The sequence below is a fragment of the Staurois parvus genome, unplaced genomic scaffold, assembly GCF_062004578.1.
Source record: "Staurois parvus isolate SC_StPar_1 unplaced genomic scaffold, SC_StPar_1.0 ptg000418l, whole genome shotgun sequence".
Classification (NCBI taxonomy): domain Eukaryota; kingdom Metazoa; phylum Chordata; class Amphibia; order Anura; family Ranidae; genus Staurois; species Staurois parvus.
Window position 1 is genome coordinate 1,309,831 of NW_028318214.1, and position 24,814 is coordinate 1,334,644.

At 42.3% G+C, this 24,814-nt stretch overlaps 2 protein-coding genes across 5 annotated transcripts in view; one reads left to right on the forward strand and one right to left on the reverse strand.

Annotated features, from left to right (window-relative positions):
* The window catches only part of CASD1 (CAS1 domain sialic acid O acetyltransferase 1), a 74,648-nt gene extending 65,577 nt beyond the window's left edge, over nucleotides 1-9,071 (forward strand). Inside the window, exons 17-18 of the mRNA XM_089687135.1 lie at nucleotides 2,256-2,348; nucleotides 3,556-9,071. Of these exons, the coding sequence (XP_089543261.1) occupies nucleotides 2,256-2,348; nucleotides 3,556-3,810 (348 nt within the window). The 3' untranslated portion in view covers nucleotides 3,811-9,071. The remainder of the gene's footprint in view (nucleotides 1-2,255; nucleotides 2,349-3,555) is intronic.
* A 7,677-nt stretch (nucleotides 9,072-16,748) lies between these two features.
* SGCE (sarcoglycan epsilon) overlaps nucleotides 16,749-24,814 on the reverse strand; it is a 110,229-nt gene continuing 102,163 nt past the window's right edge. For 3 of the 4 annotated variants that reach the window (XM_089687139.1, XM_089687136.1, XM_089687137.1), the window contains 2 exons: nucleotides 22,676-22,710; nucleotides 16,749-17,278 (listed from right to left, as the gene is read on the reverse strand). In XM_089687139.1, the coding sequence (XP_089543265.1) occupies nucleotides 17,228-17,278; nucleotides 22,676-22,710 (86 nt within the window). In that variant the 3' untranslated portion in view covers nucleotides 16,749-17,227. The remainder of the gene's footprint in view (nucleotides 17,279-22,675; nucleotides 22,711-24,814) is intronic. The other variant, XM_089687138.1, reaches the window with a different exon arrangement.

The window sequence follows — 24,814 nt, forward strand, 5'->3', positions numbered from 1 at the left end:
ATGGTCCCTGAAAATTTCACCTCCTAGATGTTTTTTTTTTTTTTTTTTTTTTTTTTTTTTTAGAATTTCCATACAGCCAATTACAGTAAAAACAGTGAAGGAAGAATATTCCTTGCACCGGCTTCTGGGTGGATGGTTTTGTTTATTTCTTCATTTCATACTGCCTTTTTTTTTTTTCTTTTGTCCACCTCTACCAATCTGATCTTTTTATAAAGAAAACTAAGAGAAATATCAAATGTGGCCCAAGTTATTTTTAAGGGTACTACAGTGAGCACAAATGTGGAAACATTGCTTTGTTAAAAGGACTGTAAGAGCAGCGATCTCTAGCAGTCCCCATTGATGGGCAGCACAGTGGCTAAATGGTTAGCACTTTTGTCTGGCAGTACTAGGGTTGTTGGTTCAAATCCCAGCCACGGCACCACCTGCCTGGAGTTTGCATGTTCTCCCTGTGCCTGCATGGGTTTCCTCTGGGTACTCTGGTTTCCTCCCACACTACAAAGACATGCTGGTAGGTTTGTGGATCCTCTCTAAATTGGCTCTAGTATGTGTATGTATGAATGTGAGTTAGGGACCTTAGATTGTACGCCCCTTGAGGGTTAGGGACTGATGTGAATGTACAATATATATGTAAAGCACTACCTAAATTGATGGCGCTATATAAGTACCTGAAAGAAAGAGAAACAGAAAAAAAATATAAATAAATAAATATATATATATATTGACTATGGCCAAAATTGTAGTCAAAATTGTGTATACTCCTTATGGGTATACACCAACGTTTTCCGATGTACGCAGCCACCTATGATCAGGATGCCTAACAGTTGCTTTAGAATGACATATTTCAGCCAGATACACTGCCAGCATGAAGCAAGGATATGATCTTGTTAGACTGCCTCCATCTCTCAGGGAGGATATCCTCCCAGAACAAATATCCTGAGCAGTGTCAGGACAAGGCCATCTAGCGCAAAGGTCAAAGATGCCAAACTGCACCCCCCCCAAAGATGTATGCGGCATCATATGTCAGCAAAAATCTTGTCTTGCAGTTTCTTCAATATCGTATACAGGCCAGAAGGTGGATCAAGCCTGCCTTTTAGTTACACAAAGCCATAGGTATTCATTGTGCGCCATTACAGCCTTCTAGCTGCCAGCCTCCTAACAACCAATGATGCCATCAGTTGATGTTGGATGTTGGTCGCATGCACAGCATCCTTTTTTGACACTTCCCTCCCCCCCCCCCCCCCCCCCGTCAGTAATGGTGTCAGATTAGTTGAGTGATAGAAAAACACAGACAGCAGAGAAGCATTGGAATACTATTCAGTACCAGTGTGCAAAGATGGATTTGCATTAGAATAATAAACCCCCTCTAACGTTGGGGGTCCTACATGTGTGGGTGTTGCTGCGTTAGGTAAAGCTATTAGAATAGTTTTTTACATTTTAGAATGGGGCGCCTCCAGATTGCTCATAACTTTAAAGGGTGCCTTGATTGAAAAAAAGGTTGAGAAACACTGCCCTAGACATAAATCCTCTTTGCAAACCAAAATTCCCCCCTCTGCCACTACAAATCACCCCCCCTCTAAGTTCAAATCCTCTCTCTCCCTAAATCTCTCCTACTAGCACATATTAACCCCCCCGGAAAAAGCACCTAGCATACATCCTCACCCCTCAAATCCACCCCCCCCCCCCCCAATGTCCCTTTCTAACACAAATACTCCCCCCAGTTATCTCTACTAGCACAAATTATCCCCCTTCCAAATTTCCCCTCCTAGAACACATACCTCCCAATCATCCCTATTAGCACAATCCCCCCACCCCAAATCTCCCCCTTTAACAATTCCAAAATTCTCCTGCTAGCACAAATCCCCCCTTCTGGCACAACCCCTTCAAATCCCCCTTCCTTGTACAAACCATCTTCCTTCCATCCCCTAGCACACCCCCCACCATCAAATCACCCCTTCTAGGACAAAGTGTACACCCCCCAATCCCCTTCTTCTAGTGATGCCACTGTCACTGCTCATGTCAGCTAGTAATGGCAGAAATTCTCTGGACTGTGCCTCTCCCACCTCACATACTACAGGCACTTGGGGCAGCCGCCCCTCCTGCCCCCCCCCCCCCCTTGTCCCAGGCCCTGATCCTGAGCCCTGCACTGAGATCAAGGCCCACCAGTGCCACATGCCCTAAACTATGAGGAACCTAAGATTTGCTTTACAATGTGCTAGATAACAAGTAAATATTTCTGTCTTGTATTTTTCCTGCAGATTTTAGCCTTTGTCCTGATTAGGAACATTCCTGGATATGCTCGCTCTGTGTACAGCTCCTTCTTTGCCTGGTTTGGTAAAATTTCTTTAGAGGTAAGTACTGGTTTGGGCCCGGTAAAGGCACTGGCAGACATCACACAATGGTCTTTTCTGATCATATTGCTGAACACAACACCTCATGTTTTTTTTTTTTTTTTTTTTTTAACTTATGATTTTGTTACTATCCACATAGGGGACCAATAATCCACTGTGATAGCATGAGTGACAGGTCCTGTTTGTAGGGGGGGAGGGGGTGGGGAGAGGAGCAGTGAAGGCTCCCTCACTGGCTGTCACTATATGTCGGTACCGATTTTTAAATGCAATTGCCAGCTTTTTTTTTTTTTCTTTTCTTCACTATAGCTCACCGAATTAGCTGTCACTTTCCCTGTGCTAAAGAAAACTTTGTTTCTTTTAACTCGGGGAAATAAACTAAAAGGAAACTTATTTTATTTCTTTTATCTCAGGAAAAAAACTAAAAGGTAACTTTGTTTCTTTTAGCTTGGGGGAAAGTGACAGCTGATTCTGTGAGCTATGGTGAAGAAAAAAAAAAAGATGGTAATTACATTTAAAGACCGGCACTGATGTATAGTGACAGCCAGTCACAGTATACACTTCTCCTCTCCTGCCTTTCTCAGCCCCCCCCTCCCACAGTCCCCTGTATCGGCACTTGTATCGACTACATTTTTCCCATCAGCATAATGCCGATAGGGCTATTTTCGGCTGATATGTTTCGGTGGCCAAAATCTCGGTGCATCCCTATCTTCCAGGTTTTGTTGTCAAAGCTTAATTGAACAAGCTGAAGTTAGAAGCTGAATGGCTCCCATGCACAGCTACAGATTCTGAGTGTTCCAGTTTTACCCTAGGTTCACACCTAAGCATTTTCCGCAGCATTTTACAGAAACGCAGTACAGTCCATTTAACATGATTTCCTATGGGACACGTTCACATTTCCGTGTTTTCAACCGGTGCATTTTTTGGTAGGGTCAGGGACTTTTTTTAACGCACAAAGTTGTATTTTTGGTTCTATAGACTTCAATGGAAATGCTGCACAAAAGTATGTAGTGTGTTTTTGCATTTTAAATCTGCCTAGCAACAAGAAAAAAAAAAAAAAACCCCCTTCCCCATAGATAACAGTTGTTTTTTATCTGCCCTGTTCACACTATACAGGTGTGTGGCATAAAAACCTTCTCCAGACTAACGCAAAGTTTATTTTCCACATTGCTGAAAGACCGATCATTTAGCAAAGTGTTCTTCCTTGCAGCTCTTCATCTGTCAATACCACATTTGGCTGGCAGCGGACACCAAGGGCATACTGGTCCTCATCCCAGGGAACCCGGTGCTCAACATCATCATCAGCACGTTCATCTTCGTGTGCGCTGCCCACGAGATCTCTCACATAACCAACGACCTGGCCCAGATCTGCGTACCGAAGGACAGCTCGGCCCTATTCAAGAGGTTACTGTGCATCTCTGCCTTCTTTTTCATACTCCTGTTTTTATCATCAGTACAACATTAACAAGACTTCACAGACCGTCTCCCCGCATCCCCGGAGCCGGCGGGCCCAGCAGGCACTTTTTACGGCTTGTTTTGTAAATAAAGTATTGGAAGCGGTCCAAACCGAGGCAGAATCTGCCCCAGCCGCATCCATGAACAGCACTGTACAGGACAATCGTTCCTTTTTCTAAACACAACTTCCGTTCACACGTCTAAGTAAAGCCGCACATGGAGGTCCTGGGGGAGGAAAGAAAAATAAAAAGATACCGCCGTCTTTTTTGTCACGTTAAGCAGAGGTCGATCTTGCAAAGCTCCACTGACCACTCAAGCTGTGAACAGTTGATCGTTATGTGAGATCGTTGAACTGGTACAAGTACACCAATGTGTTAACGAAGAAAAAAAAAACAAATAGGAGAGAAAGGACCTTTAAGGAAGTATGTGGTGTGCATTAAGTGCAATCCTTTGTGGGAAGAAGGTTTTTAATATGTGTAATGAAAAATAATTGAAGTTTATAATTTATTTCAAAGAAATGTCCATAGTCGTATTTATTGTTTTGTTATGATGCCCTGTCCGTTTAAAGGAGAGCTCCACTAGGCATGGATTGGTGAGGCGGGGGATGGGGGGCAGGAGATTTTACTTCTCAGAACTGTGCACTCCTATGGCCTGCACTGTGTGTATTCCAATCTCCTCCACTATAATTACAATTACAGGACTAAAATGGTCCCCAAGACCTTGAAATATGTTACTTAAAGTGGAAAGCCCAAGTCAAACTCTTCTTAGAATTGAACTCTCCCCCCCCCTCCTACCTATCCCACCTAACCTGTATTAAATGAAAAATAAAAAAGATAAGTATACTTACCGATTAATCTGCTGGATCACGTTGGTTCAGTCACATGATCCTGCAGCTGCGGGTTAGGGAGTGCTCAAGTCATGTGATCCTGCAGCTCCAGCTTAGAGAGTGCTCGAGTCATGTGCTCTTGCAGCTCTGACTAAGGGAGTGTTCAAGTCACGTGATCTTGCAGCTCCGGCTTAAGGAGCGCTCGAGTCACGTGATCCTGCAGCTCCGGCTCAGGGAGTGCTCAAGTCACGTGATCCTGCAGCTCCAGCTTAGAGAGCGCTCGAGTCATGGGATCCTGCAGCTTTGGCTTAGGGAGCACTCGAGTCACATGATCCTGCAGCTCCAGCTTAGGGAGCGCTGCAGTCACGTGATCCTGCAGCACCTGCTTAGGGAGTGCTGCAGTCACGTGATCCTGCAGTACCGGCTTAGGGAGCGCTGCAGTCACGTGATCCTGCAGCACCGGCTTAGGGAGCGCTGCCGTCACGTGATCCTGCAGCACCGGCTTAGGGAGCGCTGCCGTCACGTGATCCTGCAGCACCGGCTTAGGGAGCGCTGCCGTCACGTGATCCTGCAGCACCGGCTTAGGGAGCGCTGCAGTCACGTGATCCTGCAGCACCGGTTTAGAGAGCGCTGCAATCACGTGATCCTGCAGCACCAGTTTAGAGAGTGCTGCAATCACGTGATCATGCAGCTGTGGCTTAGGGAGTGCTTAACGGCTGGGAATTCTGGGAGCTGTGATGTTACCAATAGGCTCCCATGGCTCAGCTGTTTTTGAAGCTGCAAGATCACATGACCAGATCAGATTAAAAATGGGTAAGTACATGTATCTTTTTTTTTTTTCATACAGGTTAGGTAGATTGTATATGTGTACAAAATGTACACAATCTGGCTTCCAATATGCAGCTCAGCCCAGTTTGATTTTTATTTGAGTGTTTCCACAGTCTACAACCCCAGTGAGGAGATCTCTTACCATGCCCGCAACAGGGCAGGGGTCTTCTAAATTTCTTCATATATACATAGACTGTCCACTAGGGGGCCTGTCACACCAGCATAATGGGCTGTTACTAGGATTCAGTTTTAAAGAGCCAGTAGTCTAATTGGGAAAGAAATCAATAGGTTACATTTACAGATATACCGTATGTGACCAGAATTGCTGATGTAAAGAAATTAATCTGTGAATGTGTGTGAGACTTTTTTACATACCGCTAATTCCTGTCCTGCATCTCTTGGAACGACAATGTGGACACCCTGGTGAGCCGCCTTTTACAAATTTGTTAAAGCAATGCCAAATATTTCTTGTTTTTGTACAGCTGAACCTTTTACTGATGTATTTGTGAATGGGATTAGAGATCTTTGACATTTGTGTAAATTGTGTTTTTAGGGTCACTGGACCTTTTAAAGGATACGTTCACCTTTTTGTAAAAAAATTAATAAATGCACGTGCATCTGTAGAAAAAATATGTGCTTTTTTATCTTTTTAAACTGCAGGCTGTAAAGCAATTGCATCAATGATCAGTGGTTCGTGGGTGCAATGTCATGCTCCTGCAGACACTCAGTATAGCTGTCTAGTATAGCCAAAGGTCAGACAGTTACTGAATGGCAGGAAGAATCAATGAACTACGAGAGTGCTCGGCACCGCCCTCCCTGTTCATTGAGCTACAAGACCTCTCCCATGGTGGCAGACAGGTCTGTGAATGAATGAACCACAAGTACTATGTAAATGATTGATGCAGCTGTGTGAGCGGAGCCCTGCACAACTGCGCTGTTTGTAAAATCGTGACAGCGGGGGAAGGGGGGGGGGATCCCTCAGCTGCTTTTACAACGGGGTTCGGGTACTGGAGCACAATAACATGTTACATCCTATATACAGTGTAACGAAAGGTGAACCTATCCTTTAAAGTGAACCCATGCTTTACGCATGCAGGGAAAAGTAACAGGTTCTCTTAAAGTGTATGTCAGGGGAAAAAAAAGCATTCAGTGAATCTCTGCATTACATGCACATTCCACCACGATTCGTCTCTCTACAAAGTACAGAAAAATGATCTGCCAGAAATCCAGTGAGCTCCCAACTTCCTGTATTGAGCTGACAACGTTGCCTCCACCGAATTAAAACTCCCAGCAATGTTGTCAGCTCTGTCTGAGTTTTCCTGTGCTGGACTACAGAGCATCCCCCCCCCCCCTTTTCCCTATCTTCATAAAATGAGGTGCTCTGTAGTCCTATAGGGAACACAGGCAAGCTTGACAATACTGCTTGGAGTTTTAGTCCAGCAGAGGCAGTGTTGTCAGCTTACCACAGGATGTCAGGAACTCACTAGGTTCCTGGGGAAATGTGCATATATTGCAGGGATGTACTGGAAATGTTTTTTGTTTTTGCCCAGGCGTACACTTTTAACTGCCAACCCGACCAGCTGCACATAACTCGCCTTCCGTTCCCTAACCCTGATGCTCCCTTCTGCCACCAGATAACTTGAACCCGGTACTTCTGGGTATAGGGAAGCTTGTGACTTACCCCCCTTGATAGCACTGGTACTTGGCGATTGGCCCAGTGCTGTCGTATGGGAGTTGGGGTAAGGCTCTTTGCTCTCACGTGGGGATCAGGTGAGTCTTCAAACCTGGTGATTTATCCAATGCTGTCATGTGGATGGGGATAGCATTTTCATCCCTTGTGATTGGGCCAGTTCTTTCATACGGGAATTAGGAGAGAGTCCTCTGCCTCTCAGGATTGACCCAGCTGCCATATGTAGGTTGGGGAAGAGTCTTCAGGCTTCATGAGTGGCCCAGTGTAGTCTTGTGGGGATTGAGCCAGAGTCTTCCACCCTCCTGATTGGCCCAGGTGAGATAGTCTTCAGTCCTCTGGATTGGCCCAGTGCTGCCATGTGAGGGTTGGTGGAGTTTCTTCAGGCTTCATGATTGGCCTTTGGTGTCATATGTAGCTTGAGAAAGGGTCTTCAGCCTCCTGATTGTCCAGTGCTGTCAAATAGGGGTTGGGGAAGAGAGCTTTAAGCCCTCATAATTGACCCAGTACAGTCATATCAGGGCTGGTAGAGAGTTTTCAGCCTTTGTGATTGTCTAAGTGCTGTCATATGGGGGTTTTGAGAGTCTTCAGCCTTCGTCATTGACCCAGTGATGCCATATTGAGGTTGGCGGAAGACTTCAGTTCTCATAATTGGCTGTCATACGGGGGGCTGGGAGAGAGTCGTCAGCCTTTGTGATAGTCCCAGTGCTGTCATATGGGGGTTGGGAGAGAGTCTACAGCCTTCTGAATGGCCCATTGCTCTCATATGGGGGTTAGGAGAGAATCTTCAGCCCTTGTAATTGACCCATTGCTGTAATTTTGAAACTGGTAGAGAGTCTTCAGCCTTTGTGATTGGCCCAGTGCTGCCATATGGTGATTGGGGGGAAATCTTCACACCTTATAATTGGCCCAGTGCTGCCATATGGTGGTTGGGGGAAGTCTTCACACCTTCTAATTGGCCCAGTGCTGCCATATGGTGGTTGAGGGAAGTCTTCACACCTTATAATTGGCCCAGTGCTGCCATATGGTGGTTGGGGGAAGTCTTCACACCTTATAATTGGCCCAGTGCTGCCATATGGTGATTGGGGGAAAGTCTTCAGCCTTTGAAATTGGCCCAGTGGTCATATGGGGGCTAGAAGAGTCTTTGGCCTTCATAATTTCCACAGTGCTGTCTTATGAGGTTTCAGAGACAGTCTATAACCTACGTGATTAGCCCGGTCTTGTCATATGGGGATCTGGAGAGTCTTTAGCTCTGTGTAAGTCACAACCTAGAGCTCACCGGGGACTTTATCTCTTCTCTCCCACTGGGAGAAGGAAGTTAAGTTCTCCGGGTAAGGGGGGCAGCTGAAAGAACCTGTTGCTTTATCTTTCATTGTCAAAGGACAGGTCCACTTTACAGTGAACCTAAAAGGAAAGAAATATAAACACTTCCATTGTTGATTTGTTTGTAAAAGTGCATGTTCCAGAGACATCAATCCTTTTCCTGCGTACTACCTAGTGAGTGACTGACCTGGAACAAACTCACAAACTGGAGTTCAAATTGTCACTTGCAGTGTCATGAAGCCAGGGTGATGGCAGCCCTGGAACTAGAACTTTCAAAAACAAGTCTGCTCCCAACTTTATCTCCTGTAATTTGGGCAGTTTATGAAAGCTGGTGAAGCTGTCCATCCTGTGATTTATATTCAGAGACCCATTCTGGTTTTTGGCCCGGTTTTTGGATGATATTTTTTCTGTGTGTTCAGATGTATGGCTACGTGTGTGTGCGTGTGTGTGTGCGTGTGTGTGTGCGTGTGCGTGTGCGTGTGCGTTTCTACATTTCTCAGTCTTTGTATAGCCTGAAAGTGATATATGAAAAATGTTGGAAATGTAAATAGGTTTTAAGTTTTTTTGTTTTTTTTTATTTATAAAATCTGATTTATTTTGCTTCCTTTTTTTCATGGAGTCTGTTCATCTCCAGTCTTGTGGTAATGGGCGATAAGTCTGGCCATACATGTTACAATCCATTTGTACAAGATCTATAAACTGTAAAGGCTTACCTATATAATCCATTCTATTTGTATCCAGTCTTGGAGGCCCTTGCACTGCTTAGCTGTTGGTAGATCTAAAGGAGATTGTACAGTCAGATTGTAACATATATAGCCAGCATTAAAAAACAACAAATTAACTTGTGAGCCACTGAGGTATATTTAAAAATGTGAGTATTAGATCGCTGGTAAAAAATGCCCACTCTCATATGATGTGCGTTTATCAACAAAATATTTAAATTACCGCGCTCCAATACCCTCAAGGAATTCAAACTAAAAGTGCACAGTGCTTATAATTAAAATAATAAATGTATATAAAGTTGATAGAAAATAAATAAATAAAAAAATGTATAAAAAAAAATATTAAATTTAACATCCTATCAAATCATTAATTGTGAAATCTCCATATAAATGTGCCAATATGTCATTTATGAATCACCAGAAAAATAAAAATAAAAAATGTAATGAGAAATACAAAAGGTTTACTTTAAAAAATAAAAAATGTAATGAGAAATACAAAAGGTTTACTTTTAAAGTAAACCTTTTGTATTTCTCATTACATTTTTTATTTTTTAAAGTAAACCTTTTGTATTTCTCATTACATTTTTTATTTTTATTTTTCTGGTGATTCATAAATGACATATTGGCACATTTTATATGGAGATTTCACAATTAATGATTTGATAGGATGTTAAATTTGATATATATATTTTTATATATATATATATATATATATATATATATATATAGCAAGCATTAATGGGTTCTGGAAATACGAGAATTGATTTCTGGGTAAATGCCATTTGTGGCTGTTCAGGTCAAACTATCTTTTGTATCCAAAAATTGTTCCACAATGCATGGGGGGAAAAAACCCACATAATATATAAAATACACCAGAAGCCAGGTGACACCGAGATGTGTTCATGCTGCTGCTAACTTTCTCGAGTGCTAAAGCCAAGGCATTAGGTCATGTGATCTCTGTTAGCTGCTGAGCCTGGAACTTTAATCCTTCTTCTAAGTCAGTGATTCTCAACCTGTGGGTCGTGACCCCTTTGGGGGTCGAACGACCCTTTCACAGGGGTCGCCTAAGACCATCGGAAAACACATATTTCCGATGTGTAAAGAGCAGCTGCTGTGTAGAAAGCAGCTACTGTGTAGAAAGCAGCTACTCTGGTGAAAGCAGCTACTGTGTTGAAAGCAGCAGTATTGGAGGTAAAACGACACTCATGAATTATAATTACTGGGTAAATAATTTTATAGTTGGGGGGTCACCACAACATGAGGAACTGTATTAAAGGGTCGCGACATTAGGAAGGTTGAGAACCACTGTTCTAAGTGATCAGAGCAGCTGTGGATCAACCAGCAGGGGGCACTGACTGCAAAAAAAGCTGCCTGAAGTTCACTCAGGAGGGTGACTACACTCTTGCAGCATTTGGGGGCTGGTGGTCCCCTTATTCAAAAAGGCCTCAAAGAGAGCAGAGCCTGGCAGGATCATCAGTTGTTTATAATATTGATATACTGAGTAAACATTTAATAATCTATAAATTCATGGCTCATTCTAGTCTTCATCTGACCACATGCCTAGGCGTTTGGCTCTGTGAGAGAAAAAAATGAAAGTAGCATTTTCTCCGGGACATGTAAATGGTTTAGTAATTGCTTTTCTTCCCAGCAAGGTTGTCAACATAGGAGCATTTTAACCTCTTGAGACTGTAATGCATATGTTTGGAGTTAAGAAGAGTGGTTTTAGCCCTGGTTTACACTGCTGTCTCATGCGATTTTCTGCGACATGTGACACAGAAAGTTACATGACCAGTCAAAACACATTAATTTCAATGGGTTCCACCTTAATTGCTGTGATTCAAGTCGCAGCAATAAAAAATATTTCCTGCACTACTTTTATGCATCTTCCTTGCGACATGAGTGCCATAGACTGCAGTGTTAAAATCACAAAAGTCGCAAGGAAGTCATTTCTTTATCTTTTTTGCAACTTTGGCTGTGACTTCAGAAGGTTCAATAATATGTCACACTCTGTATTGTTATGATTGACCAAAATCGCATCAAGTCGCACTGGAAGTCGGGGTCGCAGCAGTGTGAACCGAGCCTAAAATGCCCAGCCGCTGCACATGTGTCTATGATGACCTGAGGTTGTGTGCTGAGCGCATGCTTCCAGCACGCAGACTGAGGTCTCACCAACAGCTTTCGGTCATTGCTCCTGATTGGGAGACAGGGGCATGGGCTCCTGATCATGTAACAATCACAGCAGTCACATGACTGAGAAGCCATGCCAATGTAAAGTGGTTAAGTAATTATCACATGCCATTTGCCAGTTTGGACCACCTACCCATGTACAGCTTTGGGTTAAAAACCCGGTTGGTGGAATATCACTCAACTAACATCACCTAAATATGGCATTTACCCAGAAATCCTCCTTTTTTTGAGAGTTGTTGCCAATTGATTTCCAAGGAGGACGACTAGATGTCCACCTTCCTTCTACTTAATACTCCAGACATGTGGGATGTGAATTCTAGACATTATTTGGATTTCTTGGCTGTGTTGTGCTACTGATTCCTTTGGACCCACAACAGTGGCTGCCATTTTTGTAGTCTGGTGGACTATTGGAGTTATCAATTCACCAGCAACTAGTGATGTCACTTGTTGATGGACTGCATCTTCTGAAACATGGGTCTGGTGAACAAGATGACAACCTATCTGCTTTCTAAATGATATACAGGGCTGTCCTAATTCATCTGATGTATGTCAGGGAGATGTAGATCTAATTAAAAGATCACAGCAAACGTTGGTGAGGAGCTCCGGTGGAATATGCAGATTTTGTGGAGGAAAAATATCAAATTTGGGCATGGCTCTGACCTATCTGTGTTGTGGATTGTAGGCCATGAAACCAGAAGTCTATATCAAGTGCATTCCACAAAATTCCAACACCCATTTTAAAAGGGCAGATTCCTGCACCCCAAATCAGTGTTTCCTCATTTTATTTGCATCTTTGACCTTGTCCTCATGAAGCTACCTACAAATTTCTGCTGTCATCTTTTTTTTTTTTTTTTATTTCATTATTGACATCTCCCTGAGTCTAGCTGTAGACATGAGATGGTGAGAGGAAGATCTGTTATCTAGAATAAGCATGTTTATGTATAAAGGCAACTTGTCATGAGAGAAATTTCGAAGCTGCCATTGGAGACCATCCTAGTTGCAGACCCATGATAAGCATGCACATATGGACTTCTGACTTTTCTCCAGTCTTAAGTTGACCAAGTACTGGTACCTAATCAACTTCAGATTGGTGGAGAAAAGTTAGAAGTCCATACCTACATGTTTGATCTGGGTCGGCAAACCACCCAGGCAGATAGCATTTTAAGACAGAGGTCAGTAATGACAGCTCCTGTATTTGTCAGATGACCGGTATACTTTAATTGCAGAGAAGGCTCTCCTGATGTTGGCCTTTAGGTCAGGGGTTTCTCAACCAGGGTTCCTCCAGAGGTTGCTAGGGGTTCCTTGAGCCATGAGCAATGTCTGTCTCTCAGGTGCCTACTGAAACCATTGATCTTTTTAGCAAGGGGGAGTTCTTCCCAATGACCACAAGTGTAAGGAGCATTCTTCCCACTGACCATCACACTAATCTATCATGAGTTGTAGATATAGTAATATATAGCAGGGGTTCCCCAACACCAGAAAGTTATTCCAAGGCTTCCTCTGTTGAAAAGGTTGAGAGACTGCCTTAGGAAATCCACATAAAACATCTGTGAATATCCCTACTGGACAATCTCTTACCTTGAGTTGTCTGCAGAGGACAAATACTCTCTTCATAAGTATCTTCCAGTCTGACCATGACCACCAGGATCAGATAGCAATTGTCTCATGTCTGCGGCTAGTTGTACTGGATCAGTTATGACCTCCCTGTCCTTTATCTGCCATGCTTGTCTGAATTTATGAAATGATCTGATTCAAGGTGTAAGGTGTGTTTTTTATTTTCCATGATTAAGATTTGGGTTTGGAAAGGACTTTTGTGTGAAGTTTTATCTGTTGTATATTCTGTTCTTTTATGTTATTTATATACACGTGTTTGTGGTTACCTCCTGATCAAAGTCTTTTCATGAGCTTTATTTAATTTATGTTAGGATGTGCATATGGAATATCTGAGTAAAGGACAAGTAAGAAAATCCTTTGTTTCCATGTGTTTTATTATTCTTGTTATATACAGTCACATTTCATTAAAATAAAATTAGGCTTTTTAAAGGATCCATCCATCTTCTACTATACAGTTGACAGCCCCTCGCAATCTTTCGGGAAGTCAATCAGAGGGATGTCCCTGCCAGTGATCCCAGATCTTCCTTTTGTAGGACTGCAACTCTATGCTAACATCCCTTGCAGCTCACTGCACTTATCATATGGAATGCCACAATGACATTCCTCACCTACTTGTGAAACTTTTTTTTGCTAGAAAACTACTCCCCAAACATTATATTTTTTTTTTTTCGAAACAGAGGCCCTGGAGAATAAAATGGTGGGTGTTGCATATTTTAAAATCACGCAGCAGTTTTTCACACACTTTTTTTTTTTTTTTATTAATATGCACTTTAATGAACTTTAATGCACAAAAATACAATATAGTACCCAATTTTTGGTAACACATAAAATATGATGCTACACTAAGTAAAAAGATACCAAACATGTCATCCCTTGTGATAGCATGGGCTGTGACAGGTCCTCTCTGGCGAGATCTGGGGTCCCCAGATCTCCCTTCTGGCCTTCAAAGCAGCAGATCAAACTAAGATGAGTCCCCAATCAGCGGTGAGTAAATATTCCAAATTACACCCTCTGGGCTGATCCCTAGTTAATAGGAGTTTTGGGGAATGAAAGGGAAGATTGAGAGAGAAAAGGGGGGGGACTTCATCTTGATCCTGATCATCAGCTTCATCTTAAACATCACCATCTTGAGTACATCTAAAGAACTCTCATGTGATCCACACTCCCAAGAGCTTTGATCACTCTTGTAAACATCAGCCCCCCTCATCGCCTCTTCAGGTCATAGATGAACCAATTTCCCTGGGTGTGGCTCCAAACCCAGATTAGATCACGTGACTGGTAAAGTAGAATTCCATAGGCTTGTACCTTCAGGTGATTACACACTGTCCAGCTTCAAAAACAGCTGGATTCTGAACTGTCCTTTCAGGCCCACATCCAATCCCTGTCCACATCACGCCTCCTCAACCCCCGCAACGTCTCCAGGATACTCCCCTTTTTAACCAATGACACCGCAAAGTTTCTAATTCACTCCCTGGTTATCTCTCACCTTGACTGGTGCAAACTCTCTCCTCATTGGATTTCCTTTACATAGGCTATCCCCCCTTCATTCCGTCATGAATGCTGCCAGACTCATCCACCTTACCAACCATTCAGTGTCTGTGACGCCTCTCTGCCAATGCCTCCACGGTCTTCCACTCACCCATCAAATAAAATTCAAGCAGCAGTATATTACACAGCATGTTACAATCCACTCTGATCCCAGTGGCATGCGTGCGTGATGACGTCACTCAATCAGGCTTCATCTGACGTGTTTCCCCGGAGGGCTTTCTCAAAGGAGGCTGTAGGTCTCACTTAAGTACTGAAGCACTTTAATCTGGCAATTGCATTTGGCACCGTGAACACCCTTCGAACACTGGATTGGATCTGTTGTAATTGGGACCTTTTTTTTTTTTTTTTGTTGGACTTGGGCACTTGATTTCACTTAATGTATCCATTTTTCTTCTCTTATTGATGTGATGTTTACACATACAGTTGTGTTCAAAATAATAGCAGTCAGACATCACTAACCTGACCAATCACTGTTTTTGGTGGAAATGATATTTCTACATGGCAAATAATTTACTAGCAGGTGTAGTAGAGTAATAGAAATCCAACAGACCCAACAGTCATGACATGCATGCTGCTGATTCTGTGTCATTGAATCACTCATTGAAAGGGGCATGTTCAAAATAATAGCAGTGTGGAGTTCTATTAGTGAGGTCATTCATTCTTTGAAAAACAGGTGGCAATTATTGCCCTTATTTAAGGAAGGAAGGCAGCAAATGTTGTACATGCTGGTTACAGTGCATTTCTCTCTGCAATTCTGAGGAAAATTGGTCGTTCCAGACATTGTTCAGAAGAACAGCGTACCTTGATTAAAACGTTGATTGGAGAGGGGAAAACATACAGTCAGGTCCATAAATATTGGGACATCGACACAATTCTAACATTTTTGGCTCTGCACACCACCACAATGGATTTGAAATGAAACGAACAAGATGTGCTTTAACTGCAGACTGTCAGCTTTAATTTGAGGGTATTTACATCCAAATCAGGTGAACGGTGTAGGAATTACAACAGTTTGCATATGTGCCTCCCACTTGTTAAGGGACCAAAAGTAATGGGACAGAATAATAATCATAAATCAAACTTTCAATTTTTAATACTTGGTTGCAAATCCTTTTACAGCCTGAAGTCTGGAACGCATAGACATCACCAGACAAATTAAATTTTAATTACATTTAAATTTGTAAATTAAATTTTATTTGAAGTAACATACAAATATTGGACAGAAAATAAAATTATATATATATATTCTATATTCTAAAATAAAAAAACTTAAATAGAGGTATTTTTTCATTGACGTCAATAGAGGGCATTGTTCCAGTGGAGTCAATAGGGGGCTTTTTCCATTGGAGTCAATGGGACGTGATTTGGCAGTGGAGTAAATAGGACACAATTTTGGATTGGCGTCAATAAGAGGGTGATTTTGCAGTGGAGTCAATAGGACACAATTTTGGATTGGCGTCAATAAGGGGGTGATTTTGCAGTGGAGTCAATAGGACAGGATTTTGGATTAGAGTCAATAAGGGGGTGATTTTGCATTGGAGTCAATATGATGTGAATTTGCATTGGAGTCACTAAGACAGGATTTTGGATTAGAGTCAATAGGACGTGATTTGGCATTGAAGTCAATAGGGGGCGATTTTGGATTGCAGTCAATAAGGGGGAGATTTTCCATTGGAGTCAATAGGATGCGATTTTGCATTGGAGTCAATAGGATGCAATTTTGAATTAGAGTCAATAAGGGGGTGATTTTGCATTGGAGTCAATAAGATTGGATTTTGTATTGAAGTCCATAGGAAGTGATTTTGGATTGGAGTCAATAGGGGGCAATTTTGCATTGAAGTCAATAGGGGGCACTTTTACATTGAAGTCAATAGGGGGCAATTTTGCACTGAAGTTAACAGGATACAATTATGCATTTAAGTCAATAGGGGGTGATTTTGCATTGGAGTCAATAGGATTCGATTTTGCATTGGAAAGCAATTTTGCATTGAAGTCAGTAGGTGGCTATTTTGCATTGGAGTCAATAGGACATGATTTTGCATTGGAGACAATAAGATGCAATTTTGCATTAAAGTCAATTGGCACCTTTTTTTTCTATCAGCAAAACGTTGCTGATATATCGGTGCATCACTAGTAAGTAACTGTATTTGGTGACCCATTGTTATCCCTGTTGTGATTTACCTAAAAGGTGCAAAAACACTCCAGAATGATAGTTCTTTTATAAAAGTTATACTTTTTATTGCAGATAAACACATAAATGTTTACAGTGCAGAATGGGATGACAATACCAGATCTGGTGAGTTCTCGCTCCTATGTACAAAATGTTGATCCTTGGGAATGAATTGCAGTAAATGCTGGAATGAAGTAAACGTTCCCATATCTCACAGTTGGCTCATTTAGGCAGGGAGCGATGACGGATTGTACTACCGCACGCTGCAACAGGCCAGCCACCATCTTTCAATCCTCTTTCTAATAATCGGTGACATTTGATTGGCTGATTGCCCATCACCATTGCTGCTTGTACTGCCATCCTGTGTTCAGTGACTGTTCTTTGTTGTCATTTTAATAAAGTTCATTAAAAAAAAAAAGTGATACAATTTATAAAAAAAAAAAAAATGGATGAAACTGTCCCATGAGCCATGCAGGTGAGTCATTGTTTAGGTTAGAAAAGTTTTTTTTCTTCATTTATTTGTTATAAATTCATGGCTTCTGTCAGTTTCCTCTCTTCAGGTATACCATTGACCTGCAATAATAAGGTAGACTCCAGTCAAAACCGAAAATCAAACATTGAGAGGCCTGCTTCCATCTTTTCTATAATGTATCAGTCCTCTATCTCCCTTTATAAGTATTCTGGAGATCTGAGAACCCCTTCCTGTAACACCTGAGCGATGTTCCCAAACAAACCCGCTGCAATCATTGTACTAAAAAGTTTCTCACAGCCATAGTCAGATTCATAGGTTCTCCATGGAAGAACTTTCGATTTGCTGTCGCTCCTGATTTTTGTTATCATTTATATAAATGCCTAATACTAAAGTGTTTACAACAGCCAGCTGGATTCCAGATGGCATTTCCCAAGGAAAAGTTACAAAATGATAAGCGTTTTCTGATTGGTCACACGTAGACTTTTCTGCATTTCTTGACAACTATCCAAAGTGTGGTATATGGTCAACTAACATGCTTCCTTCTGAACTACCATGTTATCACTAGGGATGAGAGTATTAGAATCTGGTTTTCAGGAGGTTCGGTGAATTAAATTGTTACTAAACCCAGGACCCTGCATTTACTATGAACAAACGAAACCAGCGCTCAAATCTTCATGCAGACTAGGATGGCTGAAACTGCCATTTGTAGAGGAAGATTGGGAAATCTTGATATTGGTGAGCAAAAGCAAAACAGGGCGCACTGTCTTCGTGCATTAACATTGTAAACCAAGAATTTATTATGAAGCATAAAAATGTAAACTCACAAACCAAAGGGGGATAAAACCAGACAAGAAGAGCTCTGATGAAGGGAGTTCATCTCCCGAAACGCGTTAGTTTACCTCACTAAGGGTCTGTTGTTACTTTGGACTGTCATTATGGACTCTTCGGGGTTTATTTACTAAAGCTGTAGAGTCCAAAATCAGACTCCCTTCTCCATAGAAACTAATCGGCTTCCAGGTTTCATTGCCAAAGCTTCATTGAACAAGCTGAGGTTAGAAGCTGATTGGTTTCTATGCAGAAGGGAGTCTGATTTTGGACTCTCCAGCTTTAGTAAATAAACCCCTTCTTGTCTGTTTTTGTATAGAATTTGTTAATGATAACAAATAGATCCCGTGCAGCAACAATAGACTCCTCCTTCAGCAGTGGATTCCACCCAGAAACAATTGAGCCCCCAGAAAAATAAGACCCCCAGCAACAATAGACACCCCTGCAAAAATAGATCCCTTCCACTAACCATAGATTCCCCTAAAGCCAGCATCAATAGACCCTCCAGCCCACCTTGCCATAACATAGAGTCAGTGCTGGAGGTGCCAGAACTGCATTCCCCCGAGTTCCCGCTGAAACAAATCCCTGGGTATTGGTAGCTGGGGGGATATGTATCAATTAAAAAAAATTCTTAAAAATACAGCGGAAACAGGATCTTTTAATGCAGTTAAAAGGGCAATATTAAAAATGATCAAATGCTTTTAATCACTTTAGTGAAAACATAAAAAGGAGGGCAGTGCAAAAGAAAAGAAATGGGCAGCTTGCAATATGTAAATATACAGTGCATCCAGAAAGTATTCCCAGCGCTTCACTTTTGCCACATTTTGTTATGTTACAGCCAGGGGCGGACTGACAACTCATGGGGCCCCCGGGCAATAGGGGATCATGGGGCCCCTGTGTCCTTGCCCAAACTCAAAAAAGCCTATGAAAAAGGTACCAGGGGCATCTCATGGGGCCCCCTACTGACCCTGGACCCTCGGGCAGTGCCTGAGTTTCCAAATGGTCAGTCCGCCCCTGGCTACCATCACTCCATACCCTTGGTCGTCGTGCACTTTTCCAACATTACAATGATCCAAAACACACATCTAAGGTTTCCAAATGGTCGGTCCGCCTCTGGTTCTATCCTTTACTGACAAAGCAGAATTGGTTTTGGAATACATCTTTTGACTAAGCAGTTTATATAAAACAACTGATTTACATCACTTTTAAGCAAAAATGAGCTGCATGGTCGAGTTGCCAGAAAGAGGCCTTTACTGAGCCAATGCCACAAAAATGCCTGGTTACAATATGCTTGACAACGCCTTGACACGCCTCACTGGGCTTTTTGTGGCATATATTTTCCATATAAATGCCACAATTTCATGATTTCTTCCAAGCTATGCAAACTTTTGAGCACAACTGTATATATTTTCTCTTTCAGTTGATGAAAATCTAAGTTCTATCCAGGGGCGGACTGACAACTCATGGGGCCCTGGGCAATAGGGGATCATGGGGCCCCTGTGTCCTTGCCCAAACTCAAAAAAGCCTATGAAAAAGGTACCAGGGGCATCTCATGGGGCCCCCTACTGACCCCGGGCCCTCAGGCAGAGCCCGAGTTTCCAAATGGTCAGTCCGCCCCTGGTTACAGCCTTATTCCCAAATGGATTAAATTTATTTTTTCCCTCAACATTCTACAAACAATACCCCATAATGACAACACGAAAGAAGTTTGTTTTGCGTAGTGCGTTTTTGTTGCATTTTGTGTTTTTATTCTGCCCAGCAACAAAAACATTTCTCCTTTAGCAAAGCACAGTACAAAAAATGCAACAAAAACACGTGTGCAAAAAACACAATACGAAATGCAAAAAGCATGGCAAAAACGGATGAAAAGCAAACACTGGTGTGAAATAGATTGGTAATATTCTATATTTGGAGATGCTGCATTATTTTCTTGGTTACTTTTAATAACTTGCCATAAAACTGCACATTAGATTAGAAAAGCAGTTCAATGTACTTCTTTAAGCCCTGGTTCACACTGGTGTGACTTGTCATGCAATTTGACGGATTTAAATCGCACGACAAGCAATGGAACCATTCAAAGTGGTGCGACTCTGACTTTGCGGTGCTGCGACAGTTTGAAAAAAGGTTCCTGCACTATATTTTTGTGATTTCACGAGTGACTTGCATAGACATCTATGCATGAAGTCGCACAGATGTCATCCAAGTTGCACTTGAAATCGCACTGAAAATTGAAGTTGCACAATTTTTAAATTTGGATCCAGCGTGAACCAGGGCTTAAAGTGACATGTCTGATTTACAAACAGCAGCTGGGGATCTGTCATTTAGTGGTGTTAGCACTGACAGACAGATCCTCAGCCAGCTCCTATTTGTGAACAAACCGGTGGTGACCTCACTAACGATATTTGGTCAATGACATCACCCAAAATCCCCGGAGGGCTTGTTGACATACAGCAGCTGGCCAGGGATCTGATATTTGCAATGGGTGTAGCGACCGAGCAGCATCGTTGGGAGGTGTGAGCGATTAAACGCTTAGTAATTGGATGACATTAGTTTTACATTGGGATTGTTATTTTTTTAATGTATTTATTCTATTAAAAATAAAAGACTTTTTCCCAGTGTAAGTGTTACTTTTTACAGTGTATTTCTGGGAATCAGCAACAAAAGAGACTATATACCCTGTACTCCTTCCCCTAAGGCACAGGTGTCAAACACAAGGCCGAGGGCCAAATCCGGCCCTCCAGGCCATTTCATGTGGCCCTCAGAACTCTCCAGCAGCTGTGGCACTTCCTTGTTTCTACCCTGTCTCAGCAGTCAACAGTAGAGAGGAGGACAGGTCTCCGCCAGATCCTGATCTTCTCCATGCAGCCACAGAGAGGTTCATTTCTGCAACCCCCCCCCCACCCTTGGTCTCAGCAATTGGCAGCAGAAAAGAGGACAGAACTCCTACAGATCCTGCACGTCTCTGTGCAACCGCAGCACCCCCTTGTCTCCAACTCCCCTGCAGACTTCAGTAGCTGTCTCCAGTCCTCCTTTGGTCCTCCTTCAGACACTGCACTTACTGATTCCCAGCTCCACCTCCAGCTTCTTCCTGACAGCAGCACAAGGTAAGGGGGGGGGGGGATGCACTGTGATATAGGGAAGGATGGGGTGCTCTGGACATTTAGTCTTAAAGATACAACTGGCCCTTTGAGGGCAACCATAATGCTGATGCGGCCCGCCATGAAATTGAGTTTGACACACCTGCCCTAAGGGGTGGGGGGCAGATATCCAGGGACATTCTTACTCTAAAGTAGGTTTACTGTCCTACTTTTCCTTGCTCTACGCTTAGATAAAAGTCTAGTTGAATTTTAGGGGGAACCCCCCCCCCCCCCCTTACTGTTTTTTTTTTTTTGCTAAGGGACAGTTTAAAAAATAAGTCTGAAAAATGGAATGGGATCCTCCTAAAGTTTCATAAAGAGTCTGAAAAATAGCATGGAGTCCTCCTAAGGTTTCATATAGAGTCTGAAAAATAGCATGGAGTCCTCCTAAAGTTTCATAAAGAGTCTGAAAAATAGCATGGAGTCCTCCTAAAGTTTCATAAAGAGTCTGAAAAATAGCATGGAGTCCTCCTAAAGTTTCATAAAGAGTCTGAAAAATAGCATGGAGTCTTCCTAAAGTTTCATAAAGAGTCTGAAAAATAGCATGGAGCCTTCCTAAAGTTTCATAAAGAGTCTGAAAAATAGCATGGAGTCCTCCTAAAGTTTCATAAAGAGTCTGAAAAATAGCATGGAGTCCTCCTAAAGTTTCATAAAGAGTCTGAAAAATAGCATGGAGTCCTCCTAAAATTTCATAAAGAGTCTGAAAAATAGCATGGAGTCCTCCTAAAATTTCATAAAGAGTCTGAAAAATAGCATGGAGTCCTAAAATTTCATAGAGAATCTGAAAAATAGCATGGAGTCCTCCTAAAGTTTCATAAAGACTCTTATCCAAGCTTGCAGCCTGGGTGTCCAGGATAGGGCGGGGGCAGGGAGTGTGCAGGGCACCTTGCTGGGAAAAGACTCATACCAACAACCTGTCTCTCAAAAGGGATCTAGTGGTTTGTGAGATATACTGGAATCTGGAAACCCCTGTTAAAATAATGGGGCCCCAAGACATCCACCTCATACTAGATGAATGCGTACAGGGTACATACTGTAACAGTGCGTAAAAAATGTAAGTAAATAAAAACACCCACAATGTGAAAAAAATGATGTCCCTCGTAAATGTAGTGTCAACAACAACGTATAATGATGACCTGCCACCTGTCTATGTTGACCTGTCATGCTACTGCTGCAAAATGGCAGACCCCTGGCTGGCTTCCATATGTAAACACACAGGGCTGGATCGGTCTACACCCATAAAATGACAGACTTCCAGCTGATGATTTAAAAACATCATCCTGGAGTTCAGGTGGGTGATCTAGCTAAATATGACCCCTTGTAGTCTCCATCAGAGGCCCATGGCAGAGGGTGTCAACACATTTTAGTGATTGAAATACATCTTCACATAAAGCTCTAATGTCATTGATAAACCCAAGTAATTGTATGGCGGTGGATCAATAAGAGTACCAATAGACCTGAAAGTTTGGGTATTCCATGTGAAACATCATAGAAGGATTAAATAAAAAGAAACAGTTGACTGTTGGTTATACTTACTTCAAACCTCTGAAATGTTGCCATGCGAAATTCTCCTTTGGATTCGGAAAGCAGTAATGAAGAGGAAGAACAATATGAAATTCCCCGTTCTGCTTCCATAGGTAATTTTTACACATATTTGTTTTTTGTCAAACAGGATAAAGATGTAAAAGTAATTCATAGGTCAGCCTACTTCTTAGACGTAGGAGAGTCAAACCTTCTGACCTTGTCTTCTATTTCTTGAGGATTCTATTGGCGAGATCTCTGCACTGAGTTCCCAGGTCTGCTGTTCCCATTATGAGGAGTTCCCGCTATCCACACTAAAGGGTTTATTCATTTTATAATATGGAGAACGTAACCGGAGGAGCTGGGATGCACAAAGGTGGATGGGAACACCCAAAACTCCAATGAGCAGAGGGACAGAACCAGGCATTATATCAGGGGGATCTCACTGTTGGGAGGATCCAAGATGTTCACTCACCGGCCACTTTATTAGGTACACCTTGCCAGTGCCAAGAAAATATCCCCCACACCATGACACCACCAGCCTGAACCACTGATACGAGGCAGGATGGATCCATGCTTTCATGTTGTTTACGCCAAATTCTGACCCTACCATCTGAATGTCACAGCAACCAGTCTGCCCATTCTCCTCTGACATCAACAAGGCATTTTCATCTACACAACTGCCACTCACTGGATATTTTCTCCTTTTCGGACCATTCTCTGTAAACCTTAGAGATTGTTATGTGTGAACATCCCAGTAGATCAGCAGTTTTTGAAATACTCAGAACAGCCCATCTGGAACCAACAACCATGCCACGGTCAAAGTCACTTAAATCCCCTTTCTTCCCCATTCTGATTCTCGGTTTAAACTTCAGCAAGTTGTCTTCACCACGTCTACGTGCCTAAATGTATTGAGTTGCTGCCATGTGATTGGCTGATCATAAATTTGTGTTAACAAGCAATTAAACAGGTGTACCTAATAAAGTGGCCAGGAAGTGTATAAGAAGCCAGGACTGACTCAAACTGACACTTTTGGGAAGACTGACCCTTTTAGGGACAGGTAACTGATGTTCAGTAAAACATGTGCTACAAGGAAATGTAACAGTTCTTTGAAGTTGTACTAATAGAGGACTTTAAATATGAATGTGGTTACTGAAGTACAGTGACCACTTCATAAATTTTTGATCTTCCTCTAGTCATTCTACGTAGGGACCACATAATGTGTATAAAGGACACATTTAGAAGTGGGGTGCAGGAAATCAGTGGGTCCTTCACATGCTAGAATTGTATGTCCAGGCATCTAGAGCCTCACTTGGACCTCCACATCTGCAACCCAAGGAATAACGTAACCTAATATGAAAATCACAACAAACTTTCAACACGTACCTCTATGGTCCCTGAAAATTTCACCTCCCAGGTTTTTTTTTTTTTTTTTTGTAGAATTTCCATACAGCCAATTACACTAAAAACAGTGAAGGAAGAATATTCCTTGCACCGGCTTCTGGGTGGATGGTTTTGTTTATTTATTCATTTCATACTGCCTTTTTTTTTCTTTTGTCCACCTCTACCAATCTGATCTTTTATAAAGAAAACTAAGAGAATATCAAATGTGGCCCAAGTTATTTTTAAGGGTACTACAGTGAGCACAAATGTGGAAACATTGCTTTGTTAAAAGGACTGTAAGAGCAGCGATCTCTAGCAGTCCCCATTGATGGGCAGCACAGTGGCTAAATGGTTAGCACTTCCGCCTGGCAGTACCAGGGTTGTTGGTTCAAATCCCAACCACAGCACCACCTGCCTGGAGTTTGCATGTTCTCCCTGTTCCTGCATGGGTTTCCTCTGGGTACTCTGGTTTCCTCCCACACTACAAAGACATGCTGGTAGGTTAATTGGATCATGTCTAAATTGGCCCTAGTATGTGTATGTATGGATGTGAGTTAGGGACCTTAGATTGTACACCCCTTGAGGGTTAGAGACTGATGTGAATGTACAATATATATGTAAAGCGCTGTGTAAATTGATGGCGCTATATAAGTACCTGAAATAAATAAAGTGTCTCCAATCTATCACTGTCTCATAAAGCATGTTCCCAGTCTCTATATGTTGTTGCATGTCTGCAGTCTGTTCCAGCTTCCTGTAGCTTTACAGTCCCTG